Raw genomic sequence first — 18,536 nt, forward strand, 5'->3', positions numbered from 1 at the left:
AAAGAAACCTGAAACTCTGAAAAGATACATTAAAAAAAAATCCTTCCAGTTAGCCTGGTCAGTTTCATGATTGGAGTAAAAGGTACAGAAAACTTGGTCATTTCAGGTAGATTTGATGGCCAGATAGAACAATGTTGCTGGGTATAGCGGGTATAGCAGTTTCACTGTGAGTGATTAAACGGTTATTTATTATTTGTATTGTGTCAGCCACTAAAGGCCCTGATCAGGCTTGGTGCCTCGTTGCACTTGGTGCTATATATACCTGCCATAAAAAGCTTACGAATGAGGTGTTGCAAACTTTCAGTTTTATCACGAATCTTACAATATTTGGAGTTATACTTAAAGCTGCAGCTCCTAAAGTGATGTGATACAAGAAAATCTCTTCTTTTTTTTTTTCTAAAAGAAAAAGTAAGCTTCTAGTCCACATGGGTCATGTTTTCAAGCGTCTCTGTACAACCAGGTGCACCCTAAGGGCTCAGAAACCAGAAGACTGAGGTTTTTTTTTTTTTTTTAAATCTCATGATTTTTAAGCTAATCTTGATTTCTTGGAGGCCTGCATCATTATTTTTTAACATTTGAGATTGGTAATATTGCACACTCTAAGCACAGAGCAAAATGTAGAGTTGTAAAACTAAGTACACTACGGAGAACATATTTTCAGGACTCCTGCCTGCAAAACAACTGATCCTGGTACAGCTTTATTCCTTAACCTTGTCTTGTAGGGTCCTGTCATTGCTGTATGTGTGGAACCTAGGTTCTCAGATATATTGGGCAACCAATTTTGGGATGAAGGTTCAATTCCAGCTTTTCCTGTGATTTTGTATGTTAGTATCACAAACAAGTTGTATGCAAATCTAATCTCATTAAGATGCTCTTCAGGAGATAGGGTATTTAATGGTCACTATCCATCCTCCCCCTTGACTTCCTCCTTTCTCCACCACTCATTACAGGTCTTCTTTCAGTTTTGGTCCAATAGGAAGAATCTGGGAACAGTTGCATCCAGATACCATACTGCCCCAAGTGGAGTGATGCATTTTGCAGTCTTCCAGGTATTGAGGGAGCAGTCTCAGGGCTAACAGCCCCAGAGATCTTGGAGAGAATATGGTGTTTATTTAAGTGCCACCCCTGTGTATGGAAGACAAAGGTGTGACCCCTGTTCTTTGGTAATTTCAGTCTACACTGAGACCTAGCCTACACTAGAAAAGGTTTGCTGTCATAGCTATACAACAAGTACATTCAGGGGTGCTGGAACAATTTGTATAGTGATGGAAACCACTTCAAGCCAGTGGATGTGGAAGCACCCCCAGTGCCTGTATTTCCAGTACCTATGGCCATATTGGTTACCCTATATTGGTAAAAGGCTACTATGGTAAAAGGCTACCTTTTACGGGTGGGAGGTTATTTTTAGATTTTGTAGGTTTGATTTTCATCATTTAGGGGTATGTACCAACACAACTAGCTTAGCTGAGCTGACACTGATGTGATTTGAAGAGGGATTTGAATGAAGAGGAGAGGGAAGGTGCATGACATTAGAACTGAACTGTCATCTTTGTTAGTTGGGTTCTTCTTAAATTGTACATGTAGTTGAGAAAAATGTCCAGAATAAAACCTGAAAACCAGGCAACTGCATCTGGTTTGCAGTATTATTATGAATGTGGAACTCAGCCCAGCTTTTTAAACCTAGGTAAAAGTTTCATGTAACCCCCCTTTTGTCCTATAAGTGCTGGGAAGGGATTTATTGTTTTGGTTGAAGTTTTGCTTCAAGTTTTCAGGTTCATTGGAACTGAAAGTGAAACTTAATGAAGAGTCAGATTAGGGCAAACTGAAACTCAGACCAGGTTTTGCTGAACCCAGTGTGAACTTGATACATCAAGTTACAAATGTCTCCATTTATATTGTGCATCTTTTTTGCAGTGGTGGTGATTAAAATGCAAGACTGGAAGTTGGGAACCCTAGGACCTAGGTTCTGTTCCCTTCTCTCTAGAGAATTGTTGGGTGTCAGATGGGGCTACTCCCTTAATTTCTCTGCTTTAGTTTTACTCTCTATGCAATAGCTATCTGTAGCTCAAAGCAGCTTTATAAGGCTTAATACATTAATATTTGTAAAATGCTTTAAGATTCTTTCGCACTAGGTATTATAGAAGTGAAAATCATTCGTATTTTCTTTAATTTAAATATTGAGATTATGATTAGTGCTTCAATGTGTGCTATAGCTGCCTTAAAAAAAATCGGCTAAGAAATTACAAAGGCCCAAGAAGAGAGAGATTTAAACAAGTTCTCCTCTCATTACAATCCTGTTTTTAACTTCTGGTAATGACTATCTGTTGTCACCACAGCACAACTCAATTTCATGGGAAAAGCCAAACTCTCTTCTTTACATATGGTTAACTGCTCTCTCTTTTTCCTGTTAAACCAGAAAAAATATCATTAGGAAAGAGTCGGCTGTTTTAGTTAGGGGAGGGGGAGCATGTTCTCTTTTAAATATATTTCTGACCATACTCTTATTTCAGGACAAGGACAACTGCATAATATGGAGGTTTGGCCATTCTTTGATAGACAGCATTGCTTTTTGCTCTCTCCAAATCCTGTGAATGCACTGACAAATATTACCAATAAGAGGAGCTGCTATTTAGTTTCAGTGTAATCAAATCCATTTCCACATCAACCAGAGGGACTGTATAAAATAGCATAGTCGACAATTACCATGCCTATGCACAGAAAAATCCCTACAATGACATTCCTTTATGACTAAAACTTTGCTGCAAATCAAGACTGAATTATGGAAAAGAGAGCTGGGAGAAATCAGACTGATTAGCTGAAGGACTTGGTTGAAAGGACATTGCTGAGACCTTTGTGTTCTAAAGGATTATTTACTGTCTGGATACAGAACATCTTAAGTCATTTTGCAGAGAGAGTTAGTTGCCTGTTTAGCACACTGTTTTTGTAAGCTAATGAGGGCAAAGCATGAGCCATAGGCAATGATGCTGTGATATTAGCTGTGACAGGGAGCTTGATCATAATTATCTTAACGAGGATAGGGTTAATTACAGTGGAAACTTAAAGTTCTTTCTGTACGGATCAGGCAGAGCTGAATACATTGTGATGTTTTGTCATTTTGATGTGACTTTGGAAATTGCAATGGAAATCTCTTGGCAGCACTTGCTCTCCTCTGGGAGTGGAGTGTGAGCCCTGCAATGAGGTAACTGAGATGGTACCTGTGGGTGAGATAATGGGCAGCTTTCATGTCATTAGAGCAGGGAAAAAGCAACGTGCATACACTTCAGTGATGCTTATTAGCTTTCTAAAACAACTAGGGAAAACAGCTACCTGCCACTACCCCTTAAGTCCTGGTTCTATTGCGGTGGTGAGGCTTGTCTGTTAATTTATTTACCAAGACTGGAGTTGCTTCCAGTTGCTATGATCTATGAGGAAGCATCCAAGATTTCATTTTAAGATGTTGCTATTTCTCAGAAAATTCTTCTACCTTTCTCTGTCTGTCTGTTTAGACTTTAGACTAGGGTTTTTTTTAACCATTCTTCTCACTGCTGCTTTTGCTGTTTTTTTCATCCTTCAACTTTTGGGTATGTTAATAATGAAATATTTTGAATACAATAATGTGTTCCTTCTAGCACGCAATTAAAAGGGTAATATTATATAATATATCATATTATATCATATTATATATATGGCACGTCACTTGAGACCCTCAAAACGTTTTCCAAACATCTATTCAGCCTCAGAACATGCCTGTGTCAGGTAGGCAGGTATTATGCCCACTTCACAGATGGAAAACCACTGCACCTAGAAGTTGTGTGATTTGCTGAAGTTCATGCAGAAAATCGTCTCTGGAGCTCAAAATCCGAGCTTATACTTTTCAGTCCTGCGGTATAACCACTAGACATCATTCCCGTTATATATTATGATGAGAGATACACATGTGAATTCTTATATAGATTTAGTAGCTGATATCACTCATGATAACAAAAAAATTTCTTCTTTCCTTGTTTCCTCAACAATTTTCAAATCAATTTATTTTTTGATTCTTTAATGGAGAGGGGGGTAGCTGACAATTCTGTGAATAGCAAAATAACATATGGACATAAATTTATATTAATTGTTTACACCCTCTCTGCACTGTAGCAATTCCTGCCCCTGTCCCTAGGCTCTGAATTTAGCTGATTAAATCACCAAGTGCACACCATGCTGATGACATGAAAACAACAATTAATAAGCAACCCCCTGTGTAACATGGCTCCTTTTTAACTGAGCAGTTAATAACATTACATGGCAAAAATGATCAAAACCAGACAGGTGTAAGGGGATTTACACACAATTTTCTCTGCTCATCTATGAAGCTAGTACCATTGTACTCAGCCTAAGCATTAGAAAGAAAGGCCGTTTCAATAGGCAACTCCCTCTAGTGTTTCAGGGCCTTTGTCCCACTTCATGGCTTGTCATTTTGTTTTATGCCTCCCCTGCAGCAGTTTTGGATGTATGCTTTCTTCTCCTTGCCAGTTGCCAACCATTTGCTGATTCTCATGATAAGAGTATTATATTTGCATAACGTAACATAGGAACAATGTGTATTTTGATGCTGACACTGACCAGATCCCAAGCAATGTTTATTCACAAAGGATCTATTAGAGTCCCATAAGGCTTTGTGGTGCTGACAGGGAAGTGGTCTATTCTGAACTCCTTTTGGCAAGCAGAAGCCTTATATTAAAAAGTAAGGGTTGGATATACTCCACTATTAACTATTTATATAATAAAGAGTGTTTAAGGGGAATTTTCTAAACTAGGTTTGTCAAATAAACTGGAACTAAAAATCATAACAGCATAATAAATTAGCTCCTACTTCCTCTAGATTGCTTTCCCTTTACAGGTACTTGTGGAGAAGCGTGGATGCAGGCTTGGGTTCTAATCCTGATTCTGACGGAGGCCGGGTCTGCATTAGGAGTGCTTTGCTGGTATAACTATACCAGTATACTATACCAACAAAATGCTCCTAGTGTGCATATAGCTTATACTTGCAAACTGTGCTTTTGTCAGGATAGCTTATTCCAGCTGCCTCCCTGCTCCCTCATCCCCCAAAACTTCCAAACCATAAACAAATAAAATAAGCTGTACATCTACAATCAGGGTCTTTGCTGACACAGCAGTGTCAGTCAGAGATTACACCCCTGATTGGCATAGCTATGCCAGCAAGAGTTTGTAGTGTAGACCTGACCAGTGACTTGCTTTGGGCAAATTCACTTAACCTCAGTGTATCTCAATTGCCCATAAGTACAGTGGGGTTAATGATACTTACCCATACTTCCCTCAAATAATGCAGTGTAAGTGTTTGAAGTGCTGTAAGATCCTTAGACTGAAGGTGCTGTTTAAGTACTTGAGTGCTGGTTTTTACTTTTTGAATATTTATAACTGAGTAGACAGTGCCCTTAAACTTTTGTTTGAAGGTTGCAGGTTTGACTTCACACAGAGGAATTTTCGACTTGCACCTTCTAACTATGCTTCATAATGGCAATGAGGGCTGATGGATCTTCAGAAGATGCATCTGGATTTTTGTTGACTTGGTGAATGCCATGCAATTAAAAAAAATCACATTTTATGTTAACTGTTGCATATTCCTCCAGTACATGGTCCATTTCTCTTTACAAGAGGCTTAGATTATTTTTTTAATGGATCTTTGCAGAAGGGGGGGGGGAATCCCCCTAGTATAAATGTCATTAGAAAATGAATAAATAGTATAGACTGCATCTCTCTTATTCATCACATTTTATAAAACAGCCAGGAGATACAGTGATGATCTTCCCACTGGTAGGCATAGTAGATCAGCTGTCAAGTCATGCAATCTCAGCATCTCTCTAGGTGTCTGGTAGGTGAATGAGCTGTGAATGTGTCTCTGTTCATTTGCTCCATATACCATGCTGTCTTTCTTGATTAATGTGGGGTCCCCCCCCCTTTAGGAATGTGCAAGCCTATGAAATTAAGAGTTAATTTTGGAATGAGTGCCTTAGCACTCTTCAATATCTTTCTCTATTTTCTTAGCTAGCTCTTCAATATCTTTCTCTATTTTCCTAACTGGGTGATGGTTTCTCACAGATGCCTGTTTGTTCACAACCCTGGCATCGACATTTTTATGCTGTGAAGTACTTCTTTTTAAAGCTGCTTTCTACAGTTTGAACCCTGGCTTGAAATCTTGAAATTTAAAATCAAAGCATATGTCTTCTCTGTCTGGAGCAATTCTGCAGATTTGAAGCGTTTTATGTTGGTTGCAGAGTTCAAGCAGAAGCAAATTAAGTGGTTAATAAAAAAGAAAAAAATCCCCTCACCTTTTCCTATTATTGCATGTAGGGTAACCGCTAAGAAATGATACTTGAAGTTGTATTTATTATTGTTATTGGAGTATGATATGTCTTGGCAGAAATGATGGATGACAACTTAAATTTGTGTCCAGGGAATGAAGGTGAACTGTGACAGAGTTATTTATCTTGGGAATGGAGGTTAGGGTCAGGCGAGGCTGGGTGCCTGAAGGCACAAGACATTGACAAATTCATCCTGCAGGCCCCATATCTGAAGCCTTTTGTTTTGGATCCTGGCTACTCACTAAGTGACCCCCATCCTTCATCCTGCCAGCATGTGAAGGATGTGTTGCCGTGCCAGCATTCCCCTTGCCACTAATTCTTGTCATTCACTCTCCTGACAGGCCCAAACCAAAACTATTCCCACTCTTGAAAGGGAAGGTTAAAATATTTATTTCAGCTCATAATGGCCTCTCTGATTTAATGGAGTATCATTTTTCCTGTTTTCTTTGTCGTTTGCAGGTCACTGGAAGGACTAAAAACATTCAGTTGCCTGGAAGAGTTGATCTTGGACAACAATCTCCTCGGAAATGACCTTCGGTTACCCAGGTTACCTCACCTCCATACCTTGACGCTCAACAAGAACCAAATATCCTTTCAAAGAAATACCTGCAAAATGTCAAATGAGTTTTATGTGTCAGCCAAATTAAAGTATGTGAAATATAGTTCATGTGCAGACAAAGCAGCCTCTCTCTTGGCACCTGGAATACTTCAGAGTAATTTATTATAGGTCATTCATAAATGAAATGCACCATTATATCTTCCTGTTGCTCCATTTTAGTGTGAGATCTAAGTTATGGCTCTGAAGGAATCTTTTTTAATAGATCAAATAGAGAAAGAAAATAATGTCAATGCTGCTAGTGTGCAGGAGCTCCAGTGTTTGCTTGGGGTTTTGTTGCAGGCTGACCTCTAGTGGAATAGAGAGTGCAGTGAAACAGCATAAACTTTTAATACTTTGAATGCCTCTTTTTAAAACAAAAAAGCCCCCAAACCCCTCCGATGTGGTGACCTGTTGTTGTAGTTGGTCAGTATGAACAGTTTGGTAGTTGCTGCATATGTGTGCTTCTGAGTCAGTCAGTGAACTTACGACTTTCCCATTAGCTACACACAATATAAAAACCACGCAAAAAGATGCAGGCAATCCAAACCTGGGGTCCCCTTCAGTACAATATTTAAGCACGTGCTTAAATACATCTGTAAGCAGCAAAGCACTTAAGCATGTGCGAAGTCCCATTAGAAGCAATATTTTAGTGCACACAACCCCCTTCACCTTGGGTTGGATTTGTGGGTCATGCTAAGGTTCTAAGGGTTAGATGCAGGCAGCTATTCCATTGTATTATATGCTGTTATCGAGCACGCTATGATAAAGCACAAACCAAAAAATTATTTCTGATCCTACTCATGCTATAAAGTCTCATGAAGCATTCCCTCAGCATGGGGCGTACAGTGTGGGTTGCCAGATCAGCGTGTATAGTATTGTGTTCCACTGTTGCCAAGTGGAGGACCCTCTGCTGAGTCAGTAGTAAATGAACAGAACAGAGAAAGAAATACTGCCACCACATAATTAGTGTGATTCGAAGAGGTTCTGCTAGAATTACAATGATCCTGCTTGCCTTACTCCAGTGAACAGTCCCCTCAAAGTAATTGTGAGTAAGATGAGCAGGGTTTGGTCCATGCTGTAATTTTTTTTAAAGCAGTTTTAAAATTATGAAGACTAGTTATCTGGGTGTGTATTTGAGAACTCAGCTGTTCAGTGGGTTAAGAAATTACATACGCCAGTGTACATTCCTGCAGTGTGCTGCCAATAATTTAACAAAGGACTTACACAAAATTTGTTAGCTTGTGAAACCGCCTGAGTTCAGTCAGGAGGGTGTGAACTTGCAGAGGAGAGAAAGAAATTGCTCTTCTGAAGTATTTTTGAGCTCTTTAGATAGGTGATCTTTGGCAGGGGAGATTTGACAGTAAATAGAAAGAGGGAGACCGCCCATAACTTTCTCTTTAGTTTGGATGGCACATTTGAAGAATGAGGGTTCATGTGAGCCTCCTGCAGCATATCAACTGGTACATCCTTTACTCGGCTATTTACAAGGCATCCATGGATATTTAATAGCATAATTAAATGTGTCTCATAGGGGATCAGTTTATAGTGGAATGCAGTGGTGTTAGAAGCCAGAGTGCAGTAGCACTGTGGAAAAGGACATGACAATGTGAAGAAGATCCATCTAGAAGAAATCAGGAATCAGTCTATCCTTCCAAAAGGAAAAATAGATATAAAAGAGAACTTTGAAAGACAATGTATCTGAACTATAAAGTAAAATTTGAAAAGGCTTCTCTTCAATATAACAGAAAATATAAATAAAGATATTCTCTCTTTATTCTCACCTTGATCCAAGTACAGTTACTGCTCTACTGGATTGGATGTTGTTCTTGTTACTCTTTTCACAAGGTGCATTAATGGGGCCCCATTGTATGTATAAGAAACCCTTTGGTCTCAGCTATTTTCATGTCTAGATGAATTATGTGAGTTTATTTCAGAGCTGCTGAGAGCTTACTACCAAATAATGTAAATACCAATGAGCATCATCTGACTTCTCATCTTCCCTCCCGCCTACCCTCTCCCAATACTCTACCTGCTTATTGTAGTTACTGTTGCCTAATATCAGCTTTTCCACCCATTGTGAAAGAATTGTCTCTTGGAAAGTTAGAAAGTTTTCCGTATTTTCATAGTGTGATATCTCACCTTTCTTATCTATAGTTTATAGTCCATTAAAGACCAGTATTGATGCATAGCCCATAACATGAGGATAAGTAAAGTTAGGTGGAATAATATTTGAATACAATTTTCAACACCATGCAGTCTTGAGGTTATTTTTTGTTGTTAAAATGTATACTTCCCTGTTCAGATAGTACATTTCAGCTCTTGAGCTCATCTCAAATGCAGACAAATGAGGTGAAGTGACTTGCCAAGAATCACACAGTGAGTGGTAGCCAAGAGAATAGAACTCAGGGCTCATGTCTTTCAGTCCTCATACTGATAGGTAGAAGACCTGTTTCTTATTTTAAGCACATGTACTACATATGATAGGACGCAGTTTAGAAGACTTTGAAATTGAGCTGGTTCACATGTACAATAACATCTTTAACTGCTCTTCACCATCCCAGCAATGGGCCTTAACCATGGTGTGTCTAACTCTTGGGGGAAAGAGGCTCAGTTCAATCTCATGACCTTTCACTTTTTTTTAGCCTCTGTTGAATCGCTAATAAGGGCTGTGGTGTTGGTTGCCTAATAAATGTGAAAGCCATGTTCTAGAAATTGGATGGAGAGCTCCAGGTCATTTAAACACAGCAGTAACTTACTGGAACAAGATTTGAACCAGTGACTTGGAGATAAAACTCTGCATTCTGTTACCCAATGCCATGATCCAGTCATGGTCCAGAGATTCTCCTCATTTTATTTCTTCCCCCCTCCCCCGCACCCCCCTGCAAAAAAAAAAAAAATTGATACTAGTAAATTTAGAATAAAAAAATTGGTTGAATCCAGAACTAAGTTTTGAACAGGATGGAATAAATGGGATTGCAAACACCTAAGGGTGATAAGTAGTAGCCAGCATGGATTTGTCCAGAACAAATCATGCCTAACCAACCTAATTTCCTTCAGGATTACCGGCCTAAAAGATAGTGGGAATCAGTAAACATTATATCTCTTGATTTTTAGTAAGGCTTTTGACATAGTACAACATGACATTCACATATGCAAACTAAGGAAATGTGGTCGAGGTCAAATTACTATAAAGTGGGCGCACAACTGGTTGAAAGATCATACTTGAAGAGTAGTTATCAATGGTTCACTGTTAAACTGGGAGATTGTATTTAGTGGGGTCCTGGAGTCAGTCCCGGATCGGGTACTATTCAATATTTTCGTTAATGACTTAGATAATGAAGTGGAGAGTATGCTTATAAAATTTGTGTATGAAACCAAGCTGGGACAGGTTGCAAGAACTTTGGAGGACAGGATTAGAATCCAAAACAACCTTGAAAAATCAGAGAATTGGTCTGAAATCAACATGATGAAATTCAATAAAGACAAGTGCAAAGTACTTCAGTTTGAAAGGAAAAAATTAAAAGCACAGCTACAAAACACGGAATAACCGGCTAGGTGGTAGTACTGCTGAAAAGGATCTGGCGGTTACAGTGGATCCCAAATTCAATATGAATCAACATGAAAAAGGGATGTATTAACAGGAGTGTTGTATGTAAGACATTGGAGGTAGTTGTTCCACCATTTACTGTATTCTAACTGAGACCTCACCAGTGCTGTGTCCCGTTCTGGGCGCCGCACTTTAGGGAAGATGTGGATAAATTGGAGACGGAGAGCACAAAAAAGATAAAAGGTTTACAAAACCTGATTTATAAGGAAAAGTTAAAAATAAAAAACCTGGGCATGTGTAGTCTTCAGAAAAGAAGATGGGGATGGGGAGTCCCTGATAAGTCTCAAATATATTAAGTGCTGTGATAAAAAGGTCTGTGATAAATTGTTCTCTATGTCCAGTGAAGGTAGGCCAAGTAATGGACTCAATGTTCAGCAAGGGAGATTTAGGTGAAATATTAGGAAAAACTTTGTTTATATGGGTAGTTAAACTTTGGAATGGGTTTCCAAGGAAGATTGTCGCTTCCTCATCATTGGAGGTTTTTTAGGACAGGTTGGATAAACACCTGTTAGGGATGGTCTAGGTTTACTTGAGCATAGGAATTGTTATGTGGGCTTAGACCCATTGTACATCCAATCCTGCCTTCCAGAGTAGCCAACATCAGATGATTCAGAGAAAGGTACAAGAACCCCTTATTAGGCAGTGTGGAATAATCTGCCCCCATGAAGATCTCATTGTAATACAGTCAGAGATTGGCTAAATCTCTAAATATGAGTTTCTTTTAAGTTCCAGATAAGCCCTATTTTTGAGTATGAAATGAATGCGCTTGGCCCTCTGTACAAGTGTAAATTTCACCAGCTCTGTGGCTGGTTTCATTGAAAATGTCAGTGATTATTTCCAAAGCATGGAATAAAACTTTACTAAATAAGGATGTATACATTTCAAAACAGTATTTTGAAATGTTATTTTTCCAGTAACTTCATGACAGTGAAAGACACAGGTGTGTTGGGACTGCTATATTCCTGAAGCTTTCCACTTGAGCTGGGTACCATTTACTCAGCCTGTGAGTCAACCAACAAAATCTGCATTAAAATCACAAACCTCCAGGCACAAAACATTTTCTGGAGGAACTGAGAGAGATGTTAACCATCCTGGGTGTTAATCCCAGAATTCATTGTCTTAGAAGACTTCAACATCCATGATGACAGACACCTCCGATTATAAAGTCCAAATCCTTCTTGGTTTTCAGTAAGCAACTGAAACTGGAACTATACAAACAGCTGGGCATGCTCTAGATTTTTGGATTAGGAGTGGACATTTGAAAGACCTTATCCTGGACAGACCACCACCTCCTGCAAGCAGAGCTCATAGCTCAAATCCCAAGGAGGATGACTGCCCTACCGCTGTGGTCTCTCTAGAGCAGCTGATGGGAGTGTGTCCTGAGAGAAAACCAGCCCCACTTGATGAGCCCTGTGTGGAAGATCTTGTGAAACATGATGAGGCTACTCGGAGCACAGCCATAGATGTATTGACAGCTGAGGCTACATCTGCACAGCAAAAAGAAGACATGTGGCAGCAGGTCTCAGAGCCTATCTCAACTAACGCAGGCTCTCAAGGTTCGCACAGCAGAGCTAAAAATAGCAATGTAGATGTTCAGTCTCGAGCTGGAGCCCAGGCTTCAAGACCCTCCCCACTTGCCGGCTGTCAGATCCCAGGCTTCAGCTTAAGCCCAAGCATTTATGCTACAATTTTTAGCCCTACAGCGTGAGCCCTGGAAACCAAAATCAGTAGACCCAGGCTCTGAGACTCGCTGCTGTGGGGGGTTTTGTTGCTGTGTAAACGTACCCTCAATGCTCTTGTTTGTTTCACATCACCCTCACAATCGACTTGATTTCTGAGATGACCTGTGGTACATGGAGTAAAAGGGAAGGAAATTGAATGCTTCATGATGAAAATCTGTGGAAGAAGCAGGTAGACTTCAAGCCTAAAAATTCTGGCAGTCCTGTTCCCTGGCAATGATTAGAGCACTTTAGCTGTCACTAAGTCATGGCTAATTGATATCAACCTACTGCCTGTATGCAACCCTCTATCTTCAGCACATTGTTTATAAAGCTGCACCTGCCTACTGCCAAGATGCTGTACCTTCGCCAGTCAGGCTCGAGGTCAGAACAGAGAACATAAATGGCAGCATTTGTGCTGATGGATGATATATTACACACAGATGGGGGAGGATATCTGCTTGTGTATTACTAGATATTTCTTTGGTGACCCTACCTTGAATGCTTAGCAGGAGCTGGTGGAAAGCAATCGGCTGAGGTCCCTTTACACTGCACTTAGAGTATGCCTATGTTGTAGCTGGGAGTGTGCTTTCTAGCAGTGCTAGGTAGATACCCAATAGCTCCGCTCAAGCTAGTGCACTAAAAGGGCAGTGGCTCATTTCAGTCTCTGACAGCAAGTATTTGCCCAAGTATTTAGTGCCTGGCCAAGATAAGCAGGTGGTTGGAAGGGAGATGGTTGAAGCAAAGCCTGAACAAGACAGACTTGAAGCTCGGACGAAAGAGCTAATCACTACCATAGTACTTGCTTTCAAAGAGCCGAATTGGTTTGTAGCCTAAGAGTTTTCTGGGTTCCTCACTGCTTCTGCTCATATAGATGCAGCTGCCAAATATGCCTTCTTCCATCTGCTCTTGGCAAGAAAGCCGCAGGCTGTTCTGTCAGACAAAGGTCTGGCAACAGTGATGCCCACCTTTCTAATTTCCAGGCTGGATTACCACAGCTCATTGTATTTGGGAATGAATGCACTGACCTTAAAAGATGGGAAGTCCAAATGATCCAGAATGTTGCAGCCCATCTCCTGAAGCACACCAGCTTCCAAAAACATTACACACCGCTGCTCCATTTACTGTACTGGCTTGCCATAGAATATGGGTATTCATATGGAGCCCTCCAATGCTGAGGAAACTATCCACCTAGAGAGGACGGCTGTCACACTACGAGGGGAGGGAGGATACAGCTCTGCCACAGGCAGAACTCTAGCTGCTGGATACTTCTGCTCCCACCACTGGCCATAGTTATGAAGAACCTTTATGCTGCCCTGGCAATGAGGGATGATGATGAATCATCCCCAAAGGTGGAGGAGAAGTTTTGTACCCTGCACCCCCAGGCTGGGAGGACTGTGGCCACCACTCCCAAGAGGAAACATAGGGTTGTGGTGGTCAGTGACTCCCTTCTCAGAAGGATGGAGGCACCCATCTGACAGCCTGGCATGGCATCCCAGGAGGTGTTTTGCCTGCCAGGAGCCCGTATCCAAGATATTATGGAGGGATTGTTGAGGATCATCCAACCCTCTGACCACTACCTCACGCTACTCATCCATGTGGGCATTAATGATACTGTGAGATATGATCCTGAGCAGATCAGAAGTGAATACAGGGTTCTTGGAATAAGGATGAGGGAGTTGGGGGTGCAAATGGTGTTCTCTTCGATTCTTCCAATCAAGAATAGGGCCTAGGCAGAGCCAGATGCATCTTGGAGGTAAATGGCCTGGCTGCGCAGATGATGTTGCAAGAAGGGCTTTGGCTTCCTTGACCACAGGATGGTGTTCCAGGAAGAAGGACTGCTGAGCAGAGATGGTACCCACCTGTTGAGGAAGGGGAAGAGTATCTTTGGATACGGACTGGCTAACATAACAAGGTGGGCTTCAAACTGGGTTTGATGGGGCCTGGAGACAAAAACCCTCAAGTAAGTAAAAATCATGGGAAAGCATGGGTCCAAATCTGGGGAGATCATGGGCAATTACATCAGGGACAAAGGAAAGAGAAGAGGGAACATAGAGAGGATATCAAATCAATATCTTAGATGTCTGTATATGAATGCAAGAAATATGGGAAATACTACAGGAAGAACTAGAAATATTAGTGAATAAACACAATTATGACATAGCTGGCATCACAGATAATGCACATGATTGGACAATTGGATAGAAGGGTACAGCTTGCTCAGGAAGGACAGGCAGGGAAAAAAGGGAGGAGGTGTTGCCTTGTATATCAAAGATGTGTACACGTGCACTGAGGTTGAGATGGAAATAGGAGACAGACTGGTTGAAAATCTCTAATTAAGGATAAAAGGGGTAAAAAACCAAGGCTGATGCTATGATAGGGAGCGACTATAGACCACCTAACCAGAAAGAAGTTAAACAACTAACAAAATCATCCAAAGCACTGGATTTGGTGGTGATGGGGGACTTTAATTATCCAGACATTTGTTGGGAAAATAATACAGCAAGGCACAGATTATTCAACAAGTTCTTGGAATGCATTGGAGACCATATTTTATTCCAGAAGGAGGAGAAAGCAACTAGGAGAGAGACTGTTCTAGATTTGATATTGACAAATAGGGAGGAACTGATTGAGAATTTCAAAGTGGAAGGCAGCTTGGGTGAAAGTGATCATGAAATGATAAGAGTTAACGAGTCTAAGGAATGATAGGAGGGAAAACAGCAGAATAAAGATAATGAATTTCAAGAAGGCAGACTTTATTTGGTAGGTGAGATCCCATGGAAAACAAGTGAAAGCAGAGAGAAACAGTGCAAGAAAGTTGGCAGTTTTTCAAAGAGACATTATTAAGTGCACAAGAGCAAACCATCTCACTAGGAAAGACAGGAAGTATGGCAAGAGTCCACCCTGGCTTAACGAGGAGATCATTGTTGATCTGAAACTCCAAAAAAAAGTCTGCAAAAGTGGAAACTAGGTCAGATTACAAAGGATGAATATAAACAGACAATACAGGCATATAGGGACAAAATTAAAAAGGCCAATGTACAAAACGAGATTAATTACTCAATGAGGGAAGGCAGGGAAGACAATAACAGAAAATGTGAAAATGGCAGAAGTGCTAAATGATTTTTTTGTTTCAGTTTTCATGAAAAGGGTTAGTAGCTATTGGATATCTTACATAAAGAACGCCAATGAAAATGAGATAGGATCTGAGGCTAAAATAGGGAAAGAACAAGTTAAAGATTACTTAGACAAGTTCGATGCCTTCAAGGGGACTGGACCGGATGACCTATTGAGGTTCCTTCCAGTCCAACACTTCCATGAGAAAAATCAAGATATCTGTCTTCATCTATGGGGTCCTCCTTTAATGCACCAAGCTAACGAAAAGTGTGCCTCTTGCTCTGTGATTGCAATCTCCCACACGGTTGAGTTTCATAGAGACAATTAAACTGTCAGTCTCCAAATTAAAATTTGAGAGACCAAGCTTTATTGGTGGCTGTCTTAAATACTGTGGAGCTCCTTTCCAGCAGAGTTGAAAGTGACCACAAACCTAGCCACTTTCAGAACTATTTAATCCAACCCTTCCAGTAACTCCAGTAACAACTACTCAGAAAAAGAAAGGGGGAAGAAAAGTGAGCTCTATCTCATACATACACACACAGTACTGACCCAGCAATCTTTAAGGAGGAGTGAAGTCGCTTCCACTTTTTTGGAACTTTTTCTTGCTCCTGTTCAGTATGGGAGGTGTTCAAATACTCTGGTGTTGGTACCAGAAAAGAAACTAGATAGTCAAATTAGGTGGAACAGAATATAAGTATCTTTGACTTTTCATAGGAGACAGCACAGTTTTGTTAGTATGGTGAAAGGGAGATAGGAAATAGATATTTTTTTTGTGTCTAGCTTGTAAAAGGTGACATCAGTCTATCAGTGCATGCAACCTCCATTGGAACTGCTTCACCACCACTTTTTTGAACAGTTGTATGGCCAATATTTTGCGGTTGAAATGTGTTGATTTTTATGAGTAGAAAAAAATTGCCAATGACTTATTCATCTGTTCATGTGCAGATGTGTGTTTATGTACAATGAGCGGTACACAGGGTGTATGCACATACTTTGTCTATGGCTTAGTACACACTTACCAGGAAATTCGGCAACGGTCGAAGGGAGTTATGCAAGCTACGTAGAGTAGCTTGCGTAACTCCCGTCGACTACCTAACTTCCCTGTAGTGCGCCGTCTCCACTGCAGTGCGCTGACAGTAAATGCATTCCTGTTGACGCAACGCTATGCCTTTTGAGGAGGTGGTTTAATTTAATCGACTTGATTGAACGGGATTTGCCGTTGTCAGTGTGTACATACCCTATGTCAATATATGCACAATGAGCAGACATTAAACGGTTTGGTCTAGCTTTAGAGACATTACTCATTCTAGTGATATTCCCCATTTTTCAAGTGGGGAATATTTGAGGAGCCAGGAATATCTCAAGATCTAGAATAAACCTTTTAAGTATGCCTTGTGTGTGTGTGTAAATAAATTAAATGGGTGGAATAGGGAGGTATACACATTTATAAGTCTGTGCATTTAGTGTGGGCTGGCAGTTGTGATATCTTTAACTAATTTGAATAAATAAGGGCAAATAATGATGTCTTTATTGGTGAGGATTTATATTTTGGTAAGTGTCCTTAGGAACACCATAAACTGTTGTTATGATTGATGATACTAGTGAAAAGGAGATCAGTCAATTCTTTCTGGGGCATCTTAATTGACACAGCTGAGATATTTTAAAAACAGATTTCAAATGATGGAGGCTGTGACATTCACATCTGTAGGCTACACACGGTAGGTAGTCAAATATCTAAATAGTCCAAATGTACATAAAAATAAAAAATCTCCATCAGTCCAGCACCATGTCTACTCTTTTAAAAAAACATTTAAAAAAAATCTCCAATAGTGTCCATTGATTTAATGGTGGATTTACTTTCCGCAGAGAGCAGAGCTAAAATTGTGATCTTAAGTGCTATAGAAGGATTTTGCTGCTCTTTGGTTCAGATCACACCATGATGACACCCTCTGGACTGCAATAAGAAACCACAATGGGGAAGTTGAGAATGGATTTTCATTCCCAGCTCTGACTCTACTTACTTTGTTTGTTCTCAGCACAGCCATATAGATATTTCGATACATTATTTTGGTGGCCTAGTGTTGATCTTTTGTAATAAGCACAAGATATGCAAATTAATGAAACAGTGCACTTGAGGCATCATGAACAATGATTCATTTCAGGGAAGCACTTAATCACAAGAAAGCTTCGACGTAACTTCATCATACTGTGCAACGAATAATCTGTGATTGTGGATGGACAGGCCTCCTAGTTCTGGGAGGAATTTGTACCTGTGATGAGCTCATGGCTATTTATTCATTTTTTGGGGGTGGAGGTGCAGCAGTTAGAGTCCTAGAGAGCAGAAGTTCAGCTAATGAACTAAGGCATAATCATTTTAGTAATGACTTGATCTCAGATGCTAACATAAATGATTCTGGCATTCAAATTTTACCATCCTATTCCACACATTTGTTTTGAAGTGTTACAGCCATATGTTGCTTGTTACTGTCCAAAATATCCACAAAGCTTTAACTTTTCTGTAAATAAGTAGTTTTTAAGGGGTTTTCTTAGGCCAGGGAACCTGTCTTACTCCATGTTTCTGTAAAACATCATGAAAACATACGTTATTGTTGTAAATAAAATAAAATTAAAATTAAAAAAAAAATCCATAGGATACCATTATCCATTCCACTGGAACAGGGTGAATTAAAGACTGCTAATAATGAATGTCTCAATAAAGAATGTGGTGAAACTTCACATAAAACTGGCTGCCAACTGAATCTGTGTATGATTCTCTTCATGCTTGCCCAGACTTTCACATGCAAAATTAAAATCTCTAAATCAGAAAAGTTATGGGTGGCAGCGATCCTGAGAGGTCATCAAGTCCAGCCCCCTGTTCTAAGGCAGGACCAAGTAAACCTAGACCATACCTGGCAGCTGTTTGTCCAGCCCTGTCACTGTCCTCCTTATAACAGCCCTTAACATATATGAAGACCCCAGAATGATGTTAGCCTTTTTGACAACTACATCACATTGTTGACTCATATTCAGTTTGTGATCTAATGTAATTCCCAGATTCTTTATAATAGTACTATCACCTAGCTGGCTATTCCCCATTTTATAGTTGGGCATTTTGATTTTTTGTTCTAAAT

At 40.1% G+C, this 18,536-nt stretch overlaps 1 protein-coding gene across 4 annotated transcripts in view; it reads left to right on the forward strand.

Moving 5' to 3' along the window:
- The window catches only part of LRMDA (leucine rich melanocyte differentiation associated), an 877,229-nt gene that overhangs the window by 486,415 nt on the left and 372,278 nt on the right, over positions 1-18,536 (forward strand). For all 4 annotated transcript variants that reach the window (XM_067539479.1, XM_067539487.1, XM_067539495.1 and 1 more), the window contains exon 3: positions 6,825-6,956. In XM_067539479.1, coding sequence (XP_067395580.1) covers positions 6,825-6,956 — 132 coding nt within the window. The remainder of the gene's footprint in view (positions 1-6,824; positions 6,957-18,536) is intronic.

The sequence above is a fragment of the Emydura macquarii genome, unplaced genomic scaffold (assembly GCF_026122565.2).
Source record: "Emydura macquarii macquarii isolate MOO-44397 ecotype Brisbane River unplaced genomic scaffold, CSIRO-AGI_Emac_v2 contig_67, whole genome shotgun sequence".
Lineage (NCBI taxonomy): Eukaryota > Metazoa > Chordata > Testudines > Chelidae > Emydura > Emydura macquarii.